The sequence below is a fragment of the Tenrec ecaudatus genome, chromosome 7 (genome assembly GCF_050624435.1).
Source record: "Tenrec ecaudatus isolate mTenEca1 chromosome 7, mTenEca1.hap1, whole genome shotgun sequence".
Lineage (NCBI taxonomy): Eukaryota > Metazoa > Chordata > Mammalia > Afrosoricida > Tenrecidae > Tenrec > Tenrec ecaudatus.
Window position 1 is genome coordinate 135,460,942 of NC_134536.1, and position 24,041 is coordinate 135,484,982.

The window sequence follows — 24,041 nt, forward strand, 5'->3', positions numbered from 1 at the left end:
GAGAGGCGGCTGTCTGTCGCACGAGGAGGAGCAGAAAGCCGAGACCCTTTTTTAAAATTATTATCTCTACCCACTAATAATCCAGGCAGGAAAAAGCTAACCTAATTGTGCAGGCTTAAGAGCCAGAGCCCATCCATCACCATCCAAGAGAGGGCTCTTAAAATCCTGATAGACTCCATTACACAGGTATCAGTCCCGTGGGCTGGGGCAGCCAGAGAGGCCAGGATAAATAATGGACTCGAGCAGCGGCGATATCAAAGCCCAAATTTAATTTGCTAACATATCCTTGATATAAAGCACAATGTATCTGTACCTGGAACACTATGTAATAAATCAGTCTGCTGCACTTGGAAACAGGCCAGCAGCAACATCAAAAAGGGAGAGGGCCATAGAGACTGAATGCAGACGGGCTGCAAGAGCCCCCTGCTCACCACACTCCATTCCCTGGCACTCCTCCGAGAGCCTGCACCTTCCTGCTCCCCCACCCACCCCCGAGCCAAGCTCAACCGGACTCCTCACTGGCCTCCAATATGCCCTTCCTAGTACCTCATCGCCCCCTTCTCCCTACATGGAAGGCTTTTCTATAGCGCTTCTCAAAATCATATCCATTCGGGAACATTCTCTTCAACTTCCACACTCCACGTGGGACTTTTCCTGACCTTACTCCCGGCATTCACTAACCCCCAACTTCTCTGATCCCCAAATATAACCAGGGCCTAAATGACTTTTGTTCAGGGCACTAATTTAAAGATAGAGTTGGGATCACAGGATAAGACAGACCAACCCAGGTAGGTGCCCACCACCCCGTTTAAGAAACAGGACACTAGGGAATTAGAACCCGGCACACACATGTTGCATTGTGTCTGGCACTCCTCCCACCCCCAGTCCTGTTGTTGCATGTCCTATGTATGGATCACTAACCAAGGTGCAGATTATTTTTCAACCTATAAATAATCATATCCTTTTTCAACCTACACAAATCATATCCTCCCTCCGCAAGAGACCATCGTGATCCTGAAGTTGGTATGAATTCTTCCCATCCGATGTTCACGGATCCACAAACAACATGCGGTACTGTTTTAAATGTGTTCGAACTTTACACGTATCCATCCACATCCTGCTTCTCTCACTCAACAGTGTGCACTTGCTCCCCTTCACTTTTAAGGTCTGTAGGTTACAAAAGAAACGCGCATACGCTGAAGGCAAAAACAAGACACAACATCCTCACCCAAGGGGACCCCCGGTGCCAGCTAGACGTTCCTCTTCCGGAAAGCACTAGCCGGGCCAGGTCTAGAGCACCACACGCCAGCAGCACTCACTCCTCGCTGAATGAAGATGGCTTTTCCTGAAGCCAACCTCAGCCCACACGGCCCTCCCCTACCCAGTGCCATTTCAGGAGAGTCAGTTCCCTACGGGAAGGCCGAAACAGCCCCACGGGGTGCCCAGCCTCAAGCTTTACGGAAGCCTCATCTTTCTGCCACGAGCGGCTGGTGGGCTCCAACTGCTGACCTTCCACCTAGCAGCAGAGTGCTTTCCCCTTGGCCTGCCGGACCCAACACCTACAGGCAGACACACGGCAACTCGGACGCTCAAGAAACGGAATGCTCGGGATGTGCTGTCCCTGGGACAACCGGGAGCAACCGCTCCGGCAGCCTCCCCGCCGTGGCTGTCTAGAAAAGCACAGGGCCGACGGGATGGGCAGGGCTGTTTTGTGTACCGCACTGGAACAGTGCCAAAACCTCGGGAGGGACAACCGACAGGTGTTTGCTTAGTGCTGACCAAGGAGCCCAAGAAAACATGAGAACAGAACTATCCAATCTGCAGCCAAACCTGCTGGCAACCGACTGAGGTTCACAACCAAGGTCAATGGAAGCCTTCCAGACCTGGGGATATGCGGTTGTAATGGTAACTTCGTATCTTCTAGTCACTGACTCGACTCACACAAGAGCTGTGCACCAAGACTACAGGGTCATGATCTGACCGGGCAGGCAGCCCATCACACGGCGTCCAGCCGTCAGATTCATGAGCGCTATGAACGATGACCAAATGACAGAGCCCACTTTCCTTAAAAATCTAAACGCCCCCTATGTAATCCAAGTGACTAAACCTTTGTATCTACTTTGCTTAATGTTGACGGGCTCTTCCTGACATGAGCAACGAACATTCTTACTTAAAAAGAGGGAGCAGCCCTTCCCAGCAGGGTTGGAAATGAGAATGGGGGGAAGGCGCCCGAGTCAGAGCCAGTTTGCCTCCCCTCTCTTTCTCCTCCATGAGTGTCCACTCCCTGGGCCTGGCTGGGACGGTGGGGCAGAGGGTGCTTCATCTTAGCAGAGGTTCAAGGAAGGGCCAGGCTCCACAGGACCTGCAGTGCTAGCGGAGACCAGCCTCTGACACCCACGGGGTCCATAAGAGCAACTGTGCGGTTATAACAGATAGAGACCGTCGCGAAGTCATGGAAGACAGAAGAGCGAGTGAAATAAAGGAGCCAGACACATTTTAGGTAGCGTGCTCACCTCCGAGACGGCCATCTCAGCAGCTAGTCTGCACAGAGAGCGGGAGGAGGGGGAGGGAGGGGAAAGCATATCTCTTTATTTCTCACTGAGGCCTACATATACTTAGGGGCATGAATGATTTGGCATAAGTCATTCTCTCTCTGAGCCTCAGTTTCCTGATCTGCAATGGCCGTAGTCTTGAATTATAGCAGGCTGACACCCATGTTTGGCCCGGGCAGCAATTTGCCTCTTTCCAAAGCTAATATTTAAGGTACAACATTGGAGAGTCCCTAACCAAAAACTGACACCCCGTTTATCAGCAATGCCTGGTAGAAGATCCACCGACATGAGTTTGATGGGGCTGGTAAATTGAAGGCAACACTGAACCCCGGAAGTGCTAAAGGCCTGAGGGACCACAGACCCAAAGCTCTCCCTTCATAGAGAAGGAAACTGAGCCCGAAGTATTTAAGCTGGCCTTTTTCTCTGAAGATGCACATCCTTAGAACCCCCTTCTTCACTAAACCTGAGCATTTACCAAGGGCTGCTCCCCTTAAGGGAGCCCTGGTGGCACAGAGGTTACTTGTACGTCTGAAAACCACAAGGTGAGCAGTTCAAAACCACCAGCTGCTCCTTGGGAGAGAGACGGGACATTCTATTCCCATAAAGCATAGAAAGGGCAATAGGGTCACTATGGGTCGGCAGTAAGTTAGGTTTGGGTTTGGTTGCCCTTAAACTTGACCACTACTCACATTTCCACTGCCACTGCCACTGCCTTAGTCCACGACATCATCTCCTCTGCCCCTCCTGACTGCTGTAGTTTCCAAACTCGCCTCCGACACTTACTCTGATCCCCAGTGGGGGCAGAGGGTGGGGGCTGGAGCGTTTGGAGATGTGTGTGCGGGTGTGCTCGTGGGCGGTCCTGGCATTGAGTAGGCAGAGCCAAGGAAGTTAAACATCCAGTACAACCCAGAGTCCATCTGTCCCATGAACCTATGCCCCACCTTCATTGAGAACATTGCTCCATGCGGCCAGGAGAAGAGTTTTATCGTGAGTTTCTCTGATGGCGTCACACTCCACCACCAGCTTTCCACGGCGCCCCACGGCTCTCGGGGTAAAGAGCAAAGCTCTTTCTTTCCCACCGTGACGGGCCTGTGGGAATTCGGATTTTCCTTTCACTGCAAATGTGAGGGGCAAGGAGAGAAACAGGAAGGCCAATCAGGAGGATCTAGCAGTCGCCAAGGCAAGAGAGGATCTGGTTTGATCCGGGGGGGGGGGGGGGGCCTGGTAGCACAGTGGTTAAGCACTTGGCTGTGAGTGGTGGCAGGCTGCTTCCAGACTTCAGCCGTGGAAGCCAGTGGGGCAGTTCTCCTCAGCACCATCGGGGTGCTAGGACTCAGAATGGACTCCAAGACGATGGATTTGGTGGGTCGGGTTGAGTTGAAAGGGAAGGGGTGAAACCTGCTGAGATGGGTGAGATCGTTTGAAAAGGCAGCAGGCCTTGCTGCTGCTGACCTGGGTGTGGCCGTGAGAGAACAGGAAGAGTCTGGCAAACCCTGGAACTGAGAAGGGGCTCTGCAGCGCTGAACAGATGTGGAAACCACGGGCTAGTTCTCTCTGGGCAGAGCAAGTCTTGAGATACCAATTAGACAGCTTAGTGGAGATGCCTAAGCTGCTCAAGACACGAATGGCAAAAGCCCCCAGCACCAGGACCCAGGGTTCTTTCCACCGGATTCTGAGCTCTTTTCTGAGTGGGTGGCAACGTGCAGGCCCAGAGCAACAGGAATTGGGGAATTGGTTAGAAACTCACCTCCTTAGCCAGTCACCTGACTGACTCTGAAACACGGACAGTGGGCCCGGCAACTTCTTCATCAACAGCCTGGGTGAGCTAGGGGAGCTAAAGTTTGAGGGTCGCTGCTCAAAACGAGAGTGATTCTTCATCACTGAAGATTCCCTGGGGCGACACAGGGACTAAGCCTCCAGCGAGCTCCCTCTGTCCACGATTGCGGGATGGGGGTAAGGGGTACTAAACAGAGGGGACTGGAGAGATGCGGACAGAAGATCAAAGGAAATATCTGACTTGAACGGTTAACGTTTGTCAGCTGATCCCCCCCCCCCCCCCGAAGCAAGCTGGGCCTGGTCTCCTTTTCAACACTTCCTGTATTGTTGTTTTGTTTGCTCATGTTGCGGGGTATCTCAGATGTCACCGGAGGCTACACTCTTGAAGCTGTGTGACACGCTGTTCTGTTTCTCAGTAAAATGCAACTCAGGATGGATGGACCTATAGGGACCGCAAGTAAAATAAGGGTTTCTGGGAGTACAGTGGGGGTGGGGTGGGGGACAACATCAAGGAGTCCAGAAGATAAAGAATGTTTAGAAACCGATTGTGGTAGCAATTGATGTGATTGAACTATGGAATGATATATGTATTAACTCCCAATAATAATATATATATTTTAAAAGATTCCTGAGAGCCACAGCTGCCTAGCATTACGCTTCTTTGTGTCTCCATAAATCCTCTGCCGAATTAAAATGGTTAGTGGTTTTGTTTTTTTTTTAAACTCAGGGTTCACAGAGAGCTTGAGACACTCCATTAATCAAAAAAACACTTTTTCTTCCAATTCTAGTTTCAGAAACAAACTAGAGCAAGGGTATGTGTTAGGGAGATAACATTTGGAACTATTATGTGGTGCAGTGGGTTACAACCTGGGCTGCTAACCTCAAGGTCAGCAGTTCGAAACCCGCAGCCACTCAGAGAAAGTGGAGTTGGAAAAAGATGAGGCTTTGTATTCCCGTAGAGAGTTCGTCTCCAAGGGCAGTACTGCCCTTTCCTAAAGGACGGCTAAGAGTTGGCATCGACTCAGTGGTCGTGAGTTTGCCTTTTTTGGCGCTCCTAAGTACTTTTTATGCATTGCTGCATTTATTCCTCATAACAGCCTTATAAGGTAGATGCTCTGTCCCCATGTTTCGGATGAGGAGACCAAGGCACAAGGAGGGTAAGTAGCTGGCTTGCCGAAAGTCACATATCTACAAAGCACTGATGCTGGGATTGGAACCCAGGCAGTCAGACTTTAAAGCTGCCATTCTTTTCAAAATAATAGTAATTGTTATTGTGGTAGAAAAGAAACCTATTTTTAAAATTGGCCCTCCTAACTTTTAAGTATATATCTCAGTGGTAATACTTACATCGCCGTGTGGTAAAACCATCACCACTATTTCCAAAAGTTTTCACTTCAAATAGAAATTGTTATGTAAGTAGTAGAAACGGAGCTGTTTAAATCATCATGGCCCCTTCCTCCCTCCCTTTCTACAGCCTCTGGGAACCACTAAGAACCTTTGTCTATGCGAGCATTTGTCTATCCGAGCTATGGCTGGTAAGTGGAATCACACCATCCGTGCTGTTTGGGATCGGGTTTATTTCACTTAGCAGCTTTTCAGGGTTCATTCAGGTCCCAGCTTGTGTCCGGATTTACTTTCTCTTGGTGGCAGAATACTCTCCATTGTTTATAACTACCTTCGTTTGTTTATTCATTCATCTGCTGAGGGACGCTTGGGTTGGTCCCAACACTGGCCCCTGCCAGCAGTGGCGTCAGGAATGCAAGTGTACAAGTGACTGCCTGCGTTCTAGACCACAATGGGAGGGCCTGCCCCCCCATCTTCCAAGGCATCAAGACTAGTTGTGAGTGAGAAAATGGAAAAGGATATCTAATCCCACGCACCTCACCTGGCAATATCACTCTCAAGACATATGATCAAAAGAACAGAGAACAGATGTCCACACAAAAACCTGCACACCCGTGGTCCCAGCAGCATTATGCACACTAGCCAGACTGTGCAAGCAACTGAAAGGTCCATCAATGAAGGTGGTGTATTCAAGATGGTATCAAAAAGTTCATGGGAATGGTGCCCGCCTGCCAAAAGATACAGCGCCTGCAGTCTTAAAGACCTGAAGATAAACAAGCAGCCGTCCAGCTAAGAGACAACAAACCCACATGGAAGAAGCACACCTGCCCGACCTGACTTGATTGCTGAGGACAAATGTGTGCATAAGCAAAAGTGGTGAACAGAGCTGATGATGCCCAGCTATCAAATGATATAGCATCAGGGGTCTTAAAGGCTTGAAGTTAAACAAGCGGCCATCTAGCTAAGAAATAACAAAGCCCACATGGAAGAAGCACACCAGCCTACTCCGACATGAATGCTGAAGACAAAGCGGGCACATAGGCAAATTCGATGAAGCAAGCTGATGGTGCCCAGCTGTCAAGAGATATTGAATCGGGGGTCCTATAGGCTGGAAGAGAAACAAGGGGCCATGTAACTTAGAAGCAACACAGCCCACATGGAAGAAGCACACCAGCCTGTGTGATCACGAAGTGTAAAAGGGATCAAGTATCAGGCATCAAAGACCAAAAATTAAAAAAAAAAAAATCATAGCATTGTGAATGAGGGGGAGTGTGGAGTGGGAACCCAGGGCCCATCTGTGGTAAACTGGACATCCCCTTGCAGAAGGGCTGCGGGGAGATGACGAGCCAGTCAGGGTGCAGTGTAGCAATGATGAAATATACAATTTTCCTCTAGTTCTTGAATGCTTCCCCCCGCCCCCCCACAATCATGATCCCAATTCTACCTTACATATCCAGCTGGACCGGAGGATGTACACTGGCACAAATAGGAACTGGAAACACAGGGAATCCAGGACAGATGACCCCCTCAGGACCAGTGATGCGAGTGGCGATATCGGGAGGGTGGAGGGAAGATGAGGGAGAAAGGGGGAACAGATTACAAGAATCTACATATAACCTCCTCCCTGGGGGACGGACAGCGAAGAAATGGGTGAGGGAGATGTCGGATGGTGTAAGACATGGCAAAATAATAATTTATAAATTATCAAGGGTTCAGGGGGGAGGGAAGAGCGGGGAGGGGAAAAAGTGAGGAGCTGACACCAAGGGCTCAAGTAGAAAGCAGGTGTTTTGAGAACAATCATGGCAACATATGTACAAATGTGCTTGACACAATTGATGTATGTATTGATTGCGATAAGAGCTGTATGAACCCCTAATAAAATGATAAAAAATTCATGGGAAAATGGAATTAATAGAGAATGCGACTTTTCCACAAACATTTGGAAGACCCTTTGGGCATACTAGGGATTACTATTTAAGATAAAAAGAAGAGATTTACCGACTCACCCTACACCCAGGATGAGTCTTAAAACCAGTATGCTCAACAAAAGAAGCCGGTCAGGTTGCTACAGGCCACATAACCCTACTTCTATGACATGCCAGATTTGGCAAATCTATCAAAATACAAAGTAGTTTAGTGGCTGCCTCTGGCTGGCAGGCGAAGTGAATGGGGCCTGCCTTATTTCTGAGGTGAAGAAAAGGTTACCATCTAAAATTCACAGCGATGGCTGTGCAAGTCTGTGCACAAGTGAAAAACATCCGATTATAACCTTTAGAAGGGTCAAGTCTATGGAATGCAACTTATAGCTCAATAAAACTGGGAGCGGCTGGGGGAGGTTGGTTTGGGTGCTTAATTCATTTAGCACTTTGGTGACTTTCCTCCAATGAAATCCTAACTGTGAGCATTAAGGACTTTGGGTCGGGGGAAGGAGACAGAAAGCAACTTGCTGATGCTGACTTGCCTCCTTTCAGTATGCAAAGAGGAAACAAGTTTCACATCCAGTTCCGATGGACACCCTACTCCAGGGGTTCTCAGCCTTCCTCAGGCCGCGACCCTTAATACACTTCCTCTGTGTGGTGACCCCCAACCACTACAGTCTTTACATTGGGACTTTGTAATGGTCATTTTGCTACTGTTGTGAATTGTTATATAAATATCTGACATGCAGATGTATTTTAATTGTTACAAATTGAACATCATTAAAGTCTAGTGATTCATCACAAAAACAATATGCCATTCTATATTGTGAAATATATATTTCTAATGACAATAAATGAAATGCTGTCTTGAAGCATGGTGTAGCATGGGTAACAGTCTTCACGCTGGCTACTTGCAGGTGGGCATATCTGCGTGTGGGCGGACCCACCGGAGACAAATAGAGGAGTGGTGTCTCGGCTCCTAAGACCATCGGAAATATGTGTTTTCCGATGGTCTTAGGCGACTCCTGTGAAAGGATCATTCGACCCCCAAAGGGGTCGTGACCCATGGGTTGAGGACCAATGCACTACACCATCATTTTTGTTTCCCACCTCGGAGCAAGTTTTTCACCCAGGCCAAAAAGCACAAGTGCAAAAGCTCTATTCTTGAGAAAACATCCAAACCTTTTCCATTAGCCAAAGTTTCTTTCTTTCTACAGGAGCCTATTTTTCTCCCATAACCAGAACCCCATCACCTCTTCCCCGTCTCTTCCCTGCTAAAAATCAGGGTGCTGAACGTTTCCCGTCAACATGGAAGGTAGCAAAATCTATTGTGAATTGTGGCAACATTTAACGCCTTAGTGAATCAACAATGGAGGCAAGGGTTAAGGGCCTGAGAGCAGCCGCCTTTTAAATGTCTACTTGCTCTACTACTAATAATGAGTATTTCTTGAGCAGCCAGAAGGTGCTAGATAAACCACTCATCTTATTTACGGAATATTCCATTTAGTTTTACAGCAAGGTATTTGTAGTCTCATCTCATAGATTCGCAAGCTGAGTCCTAGTGAGATTAAGTAAAGGATTTGTCCTTGATCACAAAGGTAACTAAGAAAGCCCAAACAAGACTCACTGCTACCGAGTCAATTCCAATAGGGTCAGTTACCCCACAGGGTTTCCCAGACTGTAAATCTTTACAGGATCCGACAGCAGTCTCACAATTCTCTGGGGGGGTGGGGGGTGTGCGGGGGATCAAACAGTGCTCACTCTCACTCCACAGCACCACTGGGGCTCTTTAGACCCAACAGCCCAGGTCTTTCTGCAGCCAAATATTCTTTCCTCTAGGCCTCTCTCTTCCTCTTCAAAAACGAAAAGGGAAGCCAGAAGCTTGAAGAAACCAAAGAAAGGCCCCTCTTCTACCTCACAAGTGGTGCTTTCGGAAAGTTGCCTGTTCCTAGAGACCAACAGGGAAAATGAAAGAGAATCGAGGAGCCGTTCCATAGCCCCCGTCTCCTGTATTTCTTTCTGATTTACCTGGTTCCTCATCCATTCTGATGGTTATCTTTGGATTTAAAAAGTAATGAAATGGGGGTGGGAGCTGACTCCAAGGGCTCAATGGAAAGTACATGTCTAAAAAAGAACGATGGAATATATGTACGAATATGTCAGATACAATTGGTTTGTAACAAGCGTTGTATCAGCCCCCAATAAAATGATTTTTTTTAAAAAGGTAATGAAATGATCTCACTATGGAAAACCCCAGAGAATGTCAGAGGCAGAGGGGAGCTAGAGAGCTCACTATAGGGCAGGAAGGAAATGGAATCAATCGGTTAGCAGGAAATGGTGCTAATCTAAAAACATCCAACATCTTTAGCATTAGCACTAATTCCACAGTATTTTCATCTGAAACTATCTTTAGATTCCTTTGGATTGTTTTAAGGTTCTATACCTAAAAGCTGGTTCCCACACTATTAGTCTCTGAAAGTCTAAGAGAGTCTTAAAATAATTCTTCTATGCGACCACCATTCAGCCTCAATGAACTCCTGCTCAAAAGTCTTAAATTCCCAGGATTATCTCAAAGGGGAGTGGCTGAATCCACTAGGAGAGGGAGAAGCAAAGGTGAATTTCCCCACCAAGCCGGCTGTGGCTGGTTGAACGAACTCCTAGAGGCACCACGACACACAGCCCTCCTTGCACCCTTCAGAACTCTGCCGCAAACAGATGGAGGCTGGCAGCTAACAACAAAGCGAGGGATGGACAATTGCTAAGAAACCTTTCAACCCCAAAGGAAAAAGCTGCTTCCATCTGCTCTCCAACTGGACCGCCGAAATTGGCTGAACTTGGCCCATTTGTACAAGATTAACATTACAACGCAGGGGTGGAAGCGGGCAGGAGGGTTGGTGGAATCCTTGAGAAATGCCGAAAGAATCAGCCCCGAGTCTGGGGTCACCTTGTAATAATTTCTAATGGGGAATGGGCCACCCGAAAAGAAAGTAAGGTCTGGTTGGAGAAATTTCCCGTCGCCCCCGCAGGGAGGGTCACAACAGAACCTTTGACGGGCTCAGGAGAAAAATCCGCACTGTCGAAGTAAGGGTGCAAGGAGGGGGCTTTCCTCGTGCAAGCAACCACCTGTGCTTGGTGGAGACCCCCCAAGAGGGAGTTCTGACGAAAGTGGAAAGCGACCCTCAGAACCCGGGACCGACTCTGGCTACTCACACCACTCCACTGCCCTCACGCCCGGCCTCTGGACGGCAGCCCTTCCGGAGACCTCCGCCCCCAGATCCGGGGCTGCCCCCACACAAGCTGCCCCCCAAATCTCACTGCCTTGCTCCTCTGCCTTCCAGCTGCCCTGCCGCCACCGGGCGGTCTCCGATCCCCCCGCCGAATTCCCAAACCAGACCCCCGGAATCCATGCTCGCGGGACTGAGACCTTAGGATCTGGCGGGGTTTGGTCCAGCCCTCTCTCCCTGCCCGCGTCCTGCGCTCACCTCCCCGGCAGCTTGGCGCTCCTCTTCCAGAACTGCTTGCTGTTCTCGGAGGCCATTGCTCTGGCCCGGGGAAGGCGTCGCCGGCGGGCCAGAGCGGGGGACCCGGTGAGACGCCCCCGGACCCCGCAACCGGAGGGCCAGCCCAGGCCGCTTCCCCGCCCGCTGGTCACCCGCTCGCAGCTCCTGGAGGCGCCATCTTGGAAGTGGGCAACCCCCCACCCAGCCCCGCTCCCATTGGTGGGCTGTGCAGGCCCAGCAGGGACGGGCCAATCAGAAGCCGGGATCCTGCCGGCCGCCGAAGCCGTGCTGTGACGTCAGGGGCCGGGCACCCAGGTGGATCGGGAAGGCGGAGCTTGGACGAGCAGGGAGGCGGGGCCGAAAGTTCCTACGCCCCCACCCCCACGCCCTACACCCACCGCCACCCGCCAGGGGAAGAAGCAGGTGAAGATAGGGCCTTGTGGGCTGGAAGAATGGGTGCCGCTTCCTTTTTTTGGGAGGAAGGATGCCTCTTGGGCTCTTGAATCTACTATGTTTTGGAAAGAGAAAGCTTGGCGATGTATTTGTGTACTGAAATCTCTAATCGTCCTGTGTGTTGATGGAGGCCCGTTGTCAACATCTTTCAGCCCAACCACACTCCGCTTCTTACCTACCTACCCACTTCCTCTTTGGGTTGGGGCCCCACTTTTTTATCTGTGAAAGAGGGTCGATCCGGATTCAATAGCCCAGAGTCGCTAACCGTTCAACGTGGGAGGAACAATCGGGGTTCGTCAGAGCCTCCGCGACCTCAGGTCGTTGAACCATCTCAAAGGCCTTGCCATTGAGGGTGAAATTCAAATAATCGACTCCCTGTTAACATTCGTCCAGCACACTACCTGACGACGAGAATGCAGATGCTGACAGGCCGTGCACAGGACGGAGTGGAACTGCCCCACGGCGTTTCCAAGACGACCTCTTCCTGGAAGCAGATTGCCACATTGCTCTGAGGAGCAGCTGGTGGGTCCCAGCCACCAACCTTCCGGCTCAAGCGCTTAACCATTGTGCCACCAGGGCTTCTCGGTTCAGAAGACCAAGTATTATTTCTGGCTCAAATATAACAGATCTTCATGGCACAGAGCACTGAGTATGTATCCCCTCTCCCCACCAGTGCCTGTATTCATCGAATAAATCATTTGACCTTAAATTGACTTCCAATCTACTGTTGACTCAGAATGTGACAATATTAGCATTTTAAATCCTTTAAGTGTCTGGTTGATGTGGGTTCATTTCAAGTTTCTGCAGTTGTGTACCGTGGTGATTTCCAGAGGGTGGGAATGAGAGCTAGTCTACAGTAGCTTTTGCCCCAACAAGGATGCTCTGTCCCTCTAGAGAACCAGAGACTATTGTGGTGAGTGGGACGTCCCTCTCCCACCCGTTTTTACTGCTACAGCACCCCCTACCACTACGGGACCCCGTCTGAACACAGATCTTCTTATAAGCCGTATGCCTCTTTCTACATCACCCCCATGTTCAAGGGATTCCATGAAAAGGCCAAGGAGAAGGAAGTGTGGGACCGCTAACCTCAGGGTCTGCAGTCGAAGCCTACACTCTCCGTCACAGTGATGAGAGGTCTGCTCCGAAACCCTACATAGGGCTGATCAAGTCAGAATGAACTTGATCACAGTGCGTTTGGTTTGGGGCTATGAAAAGGCTACTCTGACCCTCTCCAAATCTCCGTTTCTAGAGACGTTCATCTTATCTTCTCTCAGCTAGTAACCTCTCTGGGCTTTTAATCCACCAAACAAAAGGCACTCTATCCTTTTGCATCATTTCAGCATTCAGCTCTCTCAAGGTCTCCTGTGTTTCTGAGCATACAGGGGCCAGCAGGACACACCAAGTCCTGCCGTGCGTGTTTTGTTGAAGCTGATGTTTTCTCTTTAGGCTGGCCATCCAGAGCTTTTGCTGGCCTTTTGGACTTTCAAAGAGCTATTATCTTAAAGGAGTGATCTACTGCGACTTCAGCTTCCTTTCTTGGGTAGTAACTGGCAGGTCAGAGTTCATCCTCTTAAAGGTTGGTCATCAGAATTGCCCTTCCCTGTGTGAGCTGCCTCAGGAGCCCTGGTGACATAGTGGTTATGTACGTGTTGGGCTGTGAGCCACAGGTCAGCAGTTCAAAACCACCAGCTAGCTGCTCCTTGGCAGAAAGATGGGACTTCGTACTCTCATAAAGAGTTACGATTTTGGAAATTCTACCCTGCCCTTTCAGGTCACTAGGAGTCGGCATTGGTTATGCGAGATGCCTTGCCCTTGCCCATGTCACTTCATGGCCTACTCACCTGGTTCTCAAATGTCCCAGGAGATGCTCCCTAAAGACTTGACATTTCACTGTGTGGAAAGCCGAGTGTCATTTGTGTACCTAGACAGGTCTCCAAGTATTCCTTTGGCTGAATCACTTCAGAAATGTTAAATAGCACTGATTCCTAGGGGATGCTGTCAACCCTGTGGGACCCAGGGAAACGCTATTGTTTCTAGGCTTTTTCTTCTGCCCAAGCCAGGTTTGAATGCAAATCCACCCCAGTCTCCTGGTCACATCAAATGCTATCTTGGGTAGAAAAGTTGAGAATCATTGGACCCTTTTTTCACCAACACCACCACCACGGCCCCTCTAATCTGAACCAAACACATCTTTACTTGGACTCTCCATTGTTTCTGCTTCCAGTTTACCCTCTTCAAAGCACCCAGAGAGATCTTCTGAGAATCCAAGCCAGATCAGCTCACTCCTCAGCTCAAAACCTCCTAATGGGAGAGCCTCTTTTGTTCCGCTGAGGGGAGGGCTGTTGGCCAGGGCCTGTGGTAAGTCGCTTCAGTGAGTGGCTTACTGGAGGCCACTTGGCTCGTTGCTTTTGTGGGTGCCACTCCCCCGGCTGGCCTGGAGTGCGGCACCGATTCCCCTCCAGCTCCTGGGCGCTGCTCTGAGCAGCGTCACCCACACACCAGAAAGCTGGCGGGCACTATGGGGAAGAAACAAAACAAGAAGAAAGTGGAAGAGGTGCTAGAAGAAGAGGAAGAGGAATATGTGGTGGGAAAAGTTCTCGACCGCCGAGTAGTAAAGGACAAAGTAGAATACCTTCTAAAGTGGAAGGGCTTCTCAGATGAAGACAACACATGGGAGCCCGAAGAGAAACTCCCGACCTTATCGCTGAGTTTCTGCAGTCACAGAAAACTGCTCATGAGACAGATAAATCAGAGGGAGGCAAGCGCAAAGCTGACTCTGACTCGGAAGATAAGGGAGAGGAGAGTAAACCAAAGAAGAAAGAAGAGTCAGAAAAGCCACGAGGCTTTGCCCGGGGTTTGGAGCCAGAGCGGATTATTGGAGCTACAGACTCCAGTGGAGAACTCATGTTCCTGATGAAATGGAAGAAGCCGACCTAGTCCCCGCCAAGGAAGCCAATGTCAAGTGTCCACAGGCTGTCATATCCTTCTATGAGGAAAGGCTGACGTGGCATTCCTACCCCTCAGAGGATGACAACAAGAAAGATGACAAGAACTAACTCACGTGACTGTGGGTTTAAAGAGGGGAGGGGAGGAGCTCTACTTGTCTTGACACCATAGAAGGCGCTTGAGAAAATGTCCTTTGAAGCGCCAGTGTAGTTTCTGTGCCCTGCAGCAAGCAGCCGCGTGCTTTCCCGCTGCCCCGTGCTGTGGTGGTGGCACACCCATCCCCGTGCAGGGAGGCAGATAGTGTTTCAAGGCAGCCCATTCTGCACTTTGCTGAGAAATGCAAAGGGCCTTCTATGAAGGACAATGCTTGCAGAGTGGGTATGTGTGGGGAGCAAAGAAATCTTCAAAGAGCAGATCTTCAAAGAGCATCTCCACAACCCACAGCCTTCTTCCCAATAGTGTTAACTCTACATTTTTACAGCGTAGCATGTGTGTAATTTTTGGCTATTACTGGTGTATTATTTGGAGCTGGGAGGGTGGGTGGGGAAGAGGGAGATGGGTAGGATCAATTTTGTTACAAGTTGGGACCTCATTGGGGGAAATGGTGAAACAATAGAAAGAACAAACCATCTACTGATTTGGTTCTATGTCCAGAATGTATACCCTTTAAAAGTTTTTTAAAAGTCATTGGCAACATAAATGAGGCCCAAAACTTGTTGAAAGTGCTGGGACCTAGAAACCAAGGTGTTCCCTGCCTGAGCTTACTGCCGCCCCTACAAAGGGCTTGACCGGTATGTGACCAAAGCCACACTGTCGGAATGCAGACTGAGTGGGGAGGGGACACTTTTCATCGGAAAGTCTGTACACACAGATTGTTCTGCCCAGGGTGCTCGTTCTCAAAATGGACGAGAAGACCTTTTCTGTTCCAGTAAGTGCTAGATAACAGCTTGTTCCATCCAAGCTTGTGGCTGGGAGCCCTTTGGGGGAGGCAGAGGAGACGAAGAGGGGGAGCGAGGGCCCGTCATGCTCGGGAGGAGAACACTCTGGGAGCCACTCTGCTTTTGAACTCTGAAACCACTGGTATCAGAGCTCAATCACTAACAGCACAAATTTCACTGAATTAACTCACGGGTTGAAAGACTTGGAAAGCCCTGGTCTCAGGAATAAATTTTCACACTGGGGCAGTGGTTCACTTTAGATTAAAAAAAAAAAAGTTTTTTAATCCTAAGAATTAACTGATACCCAAAATGCTTTGTCTTGAATCATGAGATTCATCAGTTTTTGACATCTGGAGCTGCATTCAGGCATGTGTTAGGTTTCTGGGAAAACTTTGTTTAAATGTAAACTTCATACCACCCTGTCAGCTTTGTCTTAATAAAACTATAGATTTCTAAAAAAAAAAAAATCTCCAAATGACTCCCATCATCCTTGGCATTCAATCCCTTGTTCCCGAAGGCCCCATGTGATTAGTTCCCCCCACCTCTCCAGTCTCCTCCCATTCCTGTTTATTCTGCCCCAGCCACACGATTTTACGCTGTGCCTGGCACAATCCACACTCACACTTATTCTAAAGCAGTGGCTGTCAATCTTCCTCATGCCGCGACCCTTTAATACAGTTCCTCATTTGGTGACCCCCCCAATCATAACATTATTTTCGTTGCTACTTCATGACTGTAATTTTGCTACTGTTATGAATTGGGCTACCCCTATGAAAGGGTTGTTTGATCCCCAAAGGGGTTGCGACTCACAGGTTGAGAATCGCTGCTTTAAAGAATTTCACTAACACTTTCCTCTGCATGGAATTCTATTTCCCCAGATAGCCAAATACTACTCTTACCACCTACCTTAAACAGCAGGCTCCATTCATTTATATATATATATATATATATATATATATATATATATATATATATATATATATATAATTTGATCATATTATATAATTTATTATATAATTTGATATACAATGTGATTATATATATATATAACATCACTTATTACTGCCTGCCATAGTATGTGCTTGTTTGTTGTCTGTCTCCAACCATCCAGTTGAAAGCCCTGCCCTCCCCAGGCAGGAACTTTGCCTCTTTTTTCTCTACTCTGTCTTGTCCGAATAGATCAGTGTTTGGCACTTTCAAACCAAATCCATTGCCATCGAGTGAATTCTAGTTCATGACAACCCTCTGTATTGGGGTTTTCTTGGCTATCATTTGCACGGAAGTCAGTCTCTGGGTTAACAGTCCAGTGCACACTGTGACACTCGGCGACCCTGGTTGGCTCATGTGGCTTTTGTTGGGTGCTGTTGAGTCGATTTTGACTCATAGCAACCCTGTGTGGTGGAGTAGAACTGCTCCACCGAGTCGTCTTGGCTGCAGACTTTACATACATCCGTAGATCACCAAGTCTTTCTCCCACAGAGCTGGTGTCTTAGTCTGGGTACATTAGAAAAACAAATCCACAGAAACTCATGTATAAGAGAGAGTTTTAGATAAAGGGTAAGTGCACATCAAGAAAACATCCCAACCCAGTGCTGCCCAAGCCCACAAGTCCAACATTAACCCATATGTCCGACACCAATCCACAAAGTCCTCCTCCATCTCACAAAACAGATGCAATGATGCCAACGACAGGAGGAAAGCGGAATCAGTGAAAGTGTAAGCATCTCAGCGCTGGCAGGAGTCTCCACACGGCTGCTCCAGCACCCAGGGCTGCATCGGAGTAGGTCCATGTGGCTTCTCCTCAGGGATGTCTTGCTGGAAGTGAGCCTTGCCAGCTGAAGCAGCTGCACCCTGGTCTGACCACCAGTAAGCAAGAAATCTGAGAGCTAAAGTTCACTGAGCCATTTATCCCTCTGCCCTTCAATTAACCCCACATGTGTTTATTGGCCAGGTTGGCACAATAAACTTTAACTATCTCAGCTGGTAGGTGATTTGAGCCTGCAGTCTTGTGGTTAGTGGTAGAGGGTTTAATCTAGAGTTGGCACATCACCACCCTCACTGTCATTGAGTGTTCGCTCATAACGACCCTTTAGGACAGATTAGAACTGCCCCAGTGGGTTCCTGAGGCTGTAAATCTTTATGGGAGGAGAAAGCCACATCTTTCTCTCACAGACTGTGGAGTTCAAACCGCTGACCTTCTGGTTAGCAGCTCAACAGGGAACCCACTCTGCCCCCAGGGCCCCTTCTCTTTGGCACATAGATGCTTAATAGACCTCTCTGGAGCGAAAGAATGAAGACTGTAACTAATCCATGTCTTCTTTCCTGTGTTGTTCTTGCACATTCCTGATTGGGAAGGACTCTGGGAACCATGCTGCCTAACTCCTTGTAAGATGTGTCTATTTACTTAATGATACCATACGCTTGTCTATACCATTTTTTGAAGGAAAGTCTTGCTCACGTAGAGAAGATTGTCCTGGCCAAACCCTGTCACAGCTTCTAAGGAATATCCCTGTTCCTGGAGTGCTGGAGGAGGAGGCCACCCATCTCCTTGTCCCCCTTGTGCTTCAAAAAGGTGAAAACGGTGGCAGCCAGGTGGTCCGCACGTCACTCTTTGCCTGGCTGGTGGTGAGAATCACCGGTGTGGGTTTCCCCTGGGGCCCTTGGACCCTTTTGGAGGAGGCTCATGGTGGCAGGCACAGACTGGCCCACCAAAGCAGTGCTTCTCATAAGTTAACATACACGCGAATCACCTGGGGATCTTGTTAAAAGCCTCTAGATTCTGCTTCAGTAGGTTAAGGGTGGAGCCTACAATCCTGCATTTCTAACAAGCTCCCAGGTGACCCGGATGCTATAGATCAGTTGATGGCACGGTATGGTCGTGTGATCCTTGATATTATCCCAAGGGTTTGGTTATTTTGAAGCTGTAAGCAAAGGACTCATTATTGTCTGCCTGCAAGTTTTCACCCATTCTCTCCTAAATGCCATCTTCATTTATAAAGGGGGTAAAACTGCTTGTGTTGTTGCTGTTAGCTATTGTGAGTTAACCCTGACTCGTGACAGCTTCCTGTACAGTGGTGCAAACTGCACCTGCACCATCTCTGTGGTTGGTTGCAGCTTGGGCTATTGTGTTGTGGCCCGTTGGATTGTCATTGGCTGGGTTTCAGACGTCAATCACCAAGCCTTTCTTCCTCACCTGCCTCAGTCTGGAAGCAGGCAGATGGTGGCTGCATATAAGTTAAGAGAATGAGCTACTGCTGCAACAGAAGGTAGACTCAAAAGAGGTGGGGTTATTAAGATCGCCGCAAAGATTAACCGAAGCCAGGCCAGAGAGAAGAAAAAGGGGAAGTTTTATTTTGCGTTTCCGGGGCAAGACTCAAGGACTTCAGCAGGGAGTCAGAGAATTCGAGTTGCTGCGAGGGAGGAGCCTTGAACTCAACTCGAGGGTGAACTCTGCGGGGTGACCCCCCAAAGGGGGGTATCCGAGAAGTTGTGTCCTCCATTGGAGGGGGATCTGAGAAGTCGTGCTTATATGTGGTGGAGAGCGAGTTTTAAGCTGGTCAGGAGGGAGGGTAAAGCAATAAAGCGAGTGGGTAGAAACAGCAGGTGGGCAAATAAAGAGGAAGGGGAGAGGGTTCTCAGCTACGGGGTTCATAAAAATTCCGAGGTAAGGCGGTGCCTTGATTGATCAGTTTGATGCCCAGGCAGGTGGCTCATTGATTTTCGGGCCCCTGGTCCAATAGGGGCAGGCAGGCTATTTCTAATGTCCTCCAACCAGTACCTGACCCAACATTACATTCCAGCCTTTTTGATGTCATATGGGGTGATGTTAGGCTCTAACTGCTTCCTGCTGTACCTAGGCTGCGAAGAATTTAGGGCCCAAGTGTGCTGGGTCAGGCTCAGTAGTTGGGGGGAGGGGCGGGGGGGGGGCTGTAGGGTGTAAAAAGAAGCTGATTGACAGTTAAGGTGGTTATGTCCCTTATCCTGTCCTGGAGAAATTTTTTTTAAACGGGATTATTAGTAATAAGAAACATAACCGCACGTGGCTCAAAGGACCCAGTTAGGCGGGAATTTTGGAATTAAGATCTTGAGTCAATTCGGTGAGGCTCTCTATGCTTTGCTCTACTAGCCCTGATTCATTAACATAATAACAGCACTCTTGAGCTGTCACTGCAGGGAGGATAGAGAGACCAGGATGGATTAGGAATGCCGTTCTTCTCCACCTTTGGGTGGGGATCGACTATGCTAATTTTGACTGATCATAGAGGATGAGCCCAGGAACTCCGCGCAGTAACTGAAATACAAGGTCCTGCTGTGGAGAAATGTAATCACTGGTTAAAGTTCCATTGCACTGAAAGAATTGTCTGGGGTTGGAGAAAATCTGAGTATTAACAATCATGTCTGCAAACTCCATGCAGAGAAAAGCCACCTACATTCTGATGTGTGCAGCAGCAGACTAGCTGTGGCTGGACATTGGGCAGTTACAATAGGATGAGCGAGGGGTGAGACTGGCTGCGGGCGACCTTGTCTGCTCTGCCAGCTCTCCCTGTGACTAGGGAGCCATCAGCTTGACGTCCCTCACATTCCCCACACTGTCATCCCTCTCTTATAACGAACACATTCACGTCTCCTTTCTCGTCAACTTCACCAACCTTCCGTATACTTTTAAGTTTCTCTGACATTCTGGCACAGCCAGCCATTCTAGAATAAGTTAGATCTACTCTCCACTTACTGGGACAGGGTAGAGCCCTGGGGGCCTCGTGGTTGTGTTGGGCTATTAACTGTAAGACTGGCAGTTTGAAATCCCCAAAGGCTTCACGGGAGAAAGACGGGGTTTTCTACTCTCTTAAAGAGTTACCGTCTTAGAAACTCACGAGGGCAGTTCTACCCTGTCCTGTAGGGGCCGCTGTGCGTCGGCAAGGGCTTGATGGCAGGGAGAGTGAACGAATGAAATCCAATTGTGTTGCCCATGGCGCGTCTGCGGTCCTGCAGGCTCAGGTGGAAACCGAGCGTGCCGCTGGCTGTGAAGGTTAAAGGGATGTCTTCCCCGGCTGGGCCGTGAGGCTCTGGTTTGGTGGTTTTGAAAGGATGGCATTTGGCAGTTACCGAACAGATATCGTCAGATTCCATGTTGAGATCCAATGTGTTGCCCTGTCCGTTTTCCGATAACAACCCGGCCTTTAGCCCCTCCCCGCGTCAGTGAGCAGTAGATGCACCATTGTTGTTCGTTGTCCTGGAGTTGCTTTTGACTGATGGTGTCCGCGGTGTGCAGGTAGGCCGGTCCCATCGGGTTTTGAGGCTGTGACCTTGGTCAACCCCTGTAGGTGCCTCTGGGTGAGTTCAGGCTGCCAACGTTTTGACTCATAGCCCATTTATTCCACCTTCACACAACGCAATTACTGGGAACTGCCAAATAAGAGAGTGCGGCTGTGGTGACAGCCAAACGGAACCAAACTCGTTGCCACCGAAGTGATTCCTATTCATAGCCACCTATAGAACTGCCCCTTCGGGTGATGACTCATAGCTAACCTATAGAACCTATAGCTAACCTATAGCTGATGCATGGCTAACCTGTCTCTTTGGGTTTCTGAGACTAAATCTTTCTGGGAGTAGCCAGCCTCCCACACGAGCTTTGGGAAGAAAGAGAGGAAGCGTGACTGCAATTTGGAGGCTGAAGGCAAAGATTAGGCATTCCATCCCTGCGGATTTGCTCTAAGAAACGAAGTAAAAGGAGGGGGATCTCTGTGTACGAAGATGTTCTTTGTTTGGCTCGGTGGTGGGGAGCGAAACAGCATCGAGATCTTCACACGAGAAAGTGATTACACAAATGACGGTATGTGGTTTATAAAACAGGAGGACCATCTGATCACTTTGACAGGAGAAACCAGTTCCCGGCGAAGGACGTCATGTTCTGGAACGTGAAGGGGCAGCACAAAAGAGGAAGGGCCTTGACAAGATGGATTGATGCCATGGGGGCACCAGTGGGCTCAGGCTTAGGCATAACTGCGAGCGTGGTACAGGGCCGTGTGTGTTCCCTTGTGTGGTGCAGTGTCGCTTTGGGGCCTGCCAGCACCAGCACTATCACCTAGCATACACGTGGCACATGAGAAAGGTTTATGGGTTGATGTAACTGGGCAAAATAGAATGCAAATGTCTTTTCCTGATGTCAGGAAAACTACAAAAATTGTATGGGTTTCGTTAAAGCCTGGAAGAAAACACAAATTAGAACTCTTGGTAGATGTTATAATGATAGTACTTTAAACATTTTCCTTTAATTCTGCCATGCTTGTCTCCTGATGAAATATATTAGTCCTATCATAAGCCGGAGGTTGAAAAACTGTTTCTATAAAGGGCCAGATAGTAAATATTTCAGTTGCCCCTACGCAACTCAGCGGTTGTTAGTGCAAAAACAATCCAAGACAATCGTGTAGAAATGAACGAGCATGGCTGTCTTCCAAAAGAAAGAAATGTTATTTATGGACACTGAGAGCTGGATTTGATATGATTTCACATTACGAGGAGATTATGGCTTTCTATTTTCCCCAACTGTTAAAATATGTAAGAGCCATTCCTAGCTCACACGCCAGATTTGACCCACAAGCAGTAGTTTGCCAGCCCTTGTAAGGAACAATCCAGGCTAAATAGCGTATGGGCAGATTCCAGCTCCACAGGCCAAACCGAGAAACAAAAGAATGAAGTCCCCCGCTTTCTCCAGGGGAGACCGCCACCTTTTGTCCCTGTCCAGCATTTCTGTGCATAGTGTAGCCTTTACCGCACACGTGGGTGTTTATAAACAACACGTTTTCATGTTTTAAAACTTTATAAATACTCTCACACTGTACATATGCTTCAGCAACTGGCTTATTTGCGTGACATTATGGTGATACGCGAAGCTCCGGTTTAATCATTTTAATTGCGATACAGTGTTGGGTTACAGGAATAATCCCCACTAGTCATCTGCAGTTATTTGTTATTTCAAACAATCCTGTAGCCAACGTTATTTTTACTCATGACCACGCACACATTACTTTCTAGTGAAGCCCCTTTCCAAATTGCCCATTTTCAGCTAGTATAGACTTGAAGTCAATGTAAAGATGAAGACGTACATGGATAGGTGGGACTCATCGAGACCGATGGTGCCGCATGCAGGTTGGAGAGAGATGGGTTTTGCAAAATGTTTGTTTCCGTTAAATGCCCAGGTTCACCAGGCGTGGCTGAACAACCCCCCTTGTGTCCTTGTGAAAGCTGGGCGCTGAATCAGGAGGACTAAAGAAACAGAGATGCCTTTGAATTACAGGGTTGGCAAAACACCTTAACTTCACCATGGCATGCCGTGTTCTCAACAGAGACCAGTTTCTGAAGAAGGACAGGATGCTTGTCAAATAGAAGATTCCTGAAAAAAGACGAGGACCCTTCCTCCATGAAGTGGATTGACGCTGGGGCTGCAGCAACGGGCTCTGGGCACAGCAGCCACTGTGAAGACGGGCATGTCGCTCTGTCCTGGGTCTAGGGTTGCGGTGAGTCAGAACTCCCTTGACAGCACCTGCCACCAGCACACAGGCATACGTATATGTATGTGCACTCATACCTGTATATCGTGTGCACATTACGTATAGACAAGGGACTCTGTTGCCATGTGAAATGGACTTCTTTCTATAAGGTTGTGCTCAGAAAGTTGGAAAGCCCTGGGTTTAAATTACAAACCAAGGAAAGGCACTGCTGCATCTCAGGGTCTGCACAAATTCACCTCGACTGGAGATGCTGCTAAATGTTCTCCAAAAAGGATGTTCCGATTGACACCCCTCCTCACAGCAATCAATGACAGCCTTCGTTCTTCTGTGTCCTCACCCGCCATAGTTTTCTCATAAGTATAAATTATATCACACTCAGAAAATAGTATATAAGAGCAACGTGTGCAGCTTGAAGGTCAAGCACAACATTTACTCTCTTGCACCCACTCCAGAGGCTATGAATTATAACATTACCAGCATCTTAGAAGCCTCTTGGCTGATACTGCCCACAGACCTCGCCTTTTCTTCCCCTTTTGGTTTAATCGCTGTCCAGAGTTTTATATTAGCCATCTCCTTGCTTTTCTTTAATCTTTTCTCCCTATGTTGGTATTCTCAAATAATATAGTGTAATAATATATATGTATATATTAATGATAACAGTTATTTTTTATTAATAGAGTTTGACTCTTCCACTTAAAGTCTACATGCTGTCTGTACCATTTCTCCACTGATCCATGAGAAGTTCCAGCACGTTTTGCAAATATTCAGTACCAACATCCATGGGTGATGAAAAAATAACCTTTGCCATCACTACCACTAAGCTATGCTCATGTGGTGTTGAGGGAAGCAGACATGAAGAGAGCGGGAGAGCTTACCAGGGACACAGTGGACTGTGTCATCGCCATTACGCATGGAGGGAAAATGCCAAGTGGCCATAGGGACAGAGATTGGATGTGATGTGTCCACATGCCAAAGAATGCCGAAAGTGATTGGAAACCCCCAGAAGCTAGGAAGAAGCAAGTAAGGATACCTCCTTGGGCTTCCAGAGATGACATGGCTTTGCCACCAGCTTACCTGGGGGCTTTGGCCTCCAGAGCTGGTAGCT

At 48.5% G+C, this 24,041-nt stretch overlaps 1 protein-coding gene and 1 pseudogene across 2 annotated transcripts in view; one reads left to right on the forward strand and one right to left on the reverse strand.

Annotated features, from left to right (window-relative positions):
• Nucleotides 1-11,264, reverse strand: part of TBC1D22B (TBC1 domain family member 22B) — an 83,583-nt gene extending 72,319 nt beyond the window's left edge. For both annotated transcript variants that reach the window (XM_075555179.1, XM_075555180.1), the window contains exon 1: nt 11,074-11,264. In XM_075555179.1, the coding sequence (XP_075411294.1) occupies nt 11,074-11,129 (56 nt within the window). In that variant the 5' untranslated portion in view covers nt 11,130-11,264. The remainder of the gene's footprint in view (nt 1-11,073) is intronic.
• A 2,728-nt stretch (nt 11,265-13,992) lies between these two features.
• On the forward strand, nt 13,993-14,689 carry LOC142452964 (chromobox protein homolog 1 pseudogene; annotated as a pseudogene).
• The last annotated feature ends 9,352 nt before the right edge of the window (nt 14,690-24,041 follow it).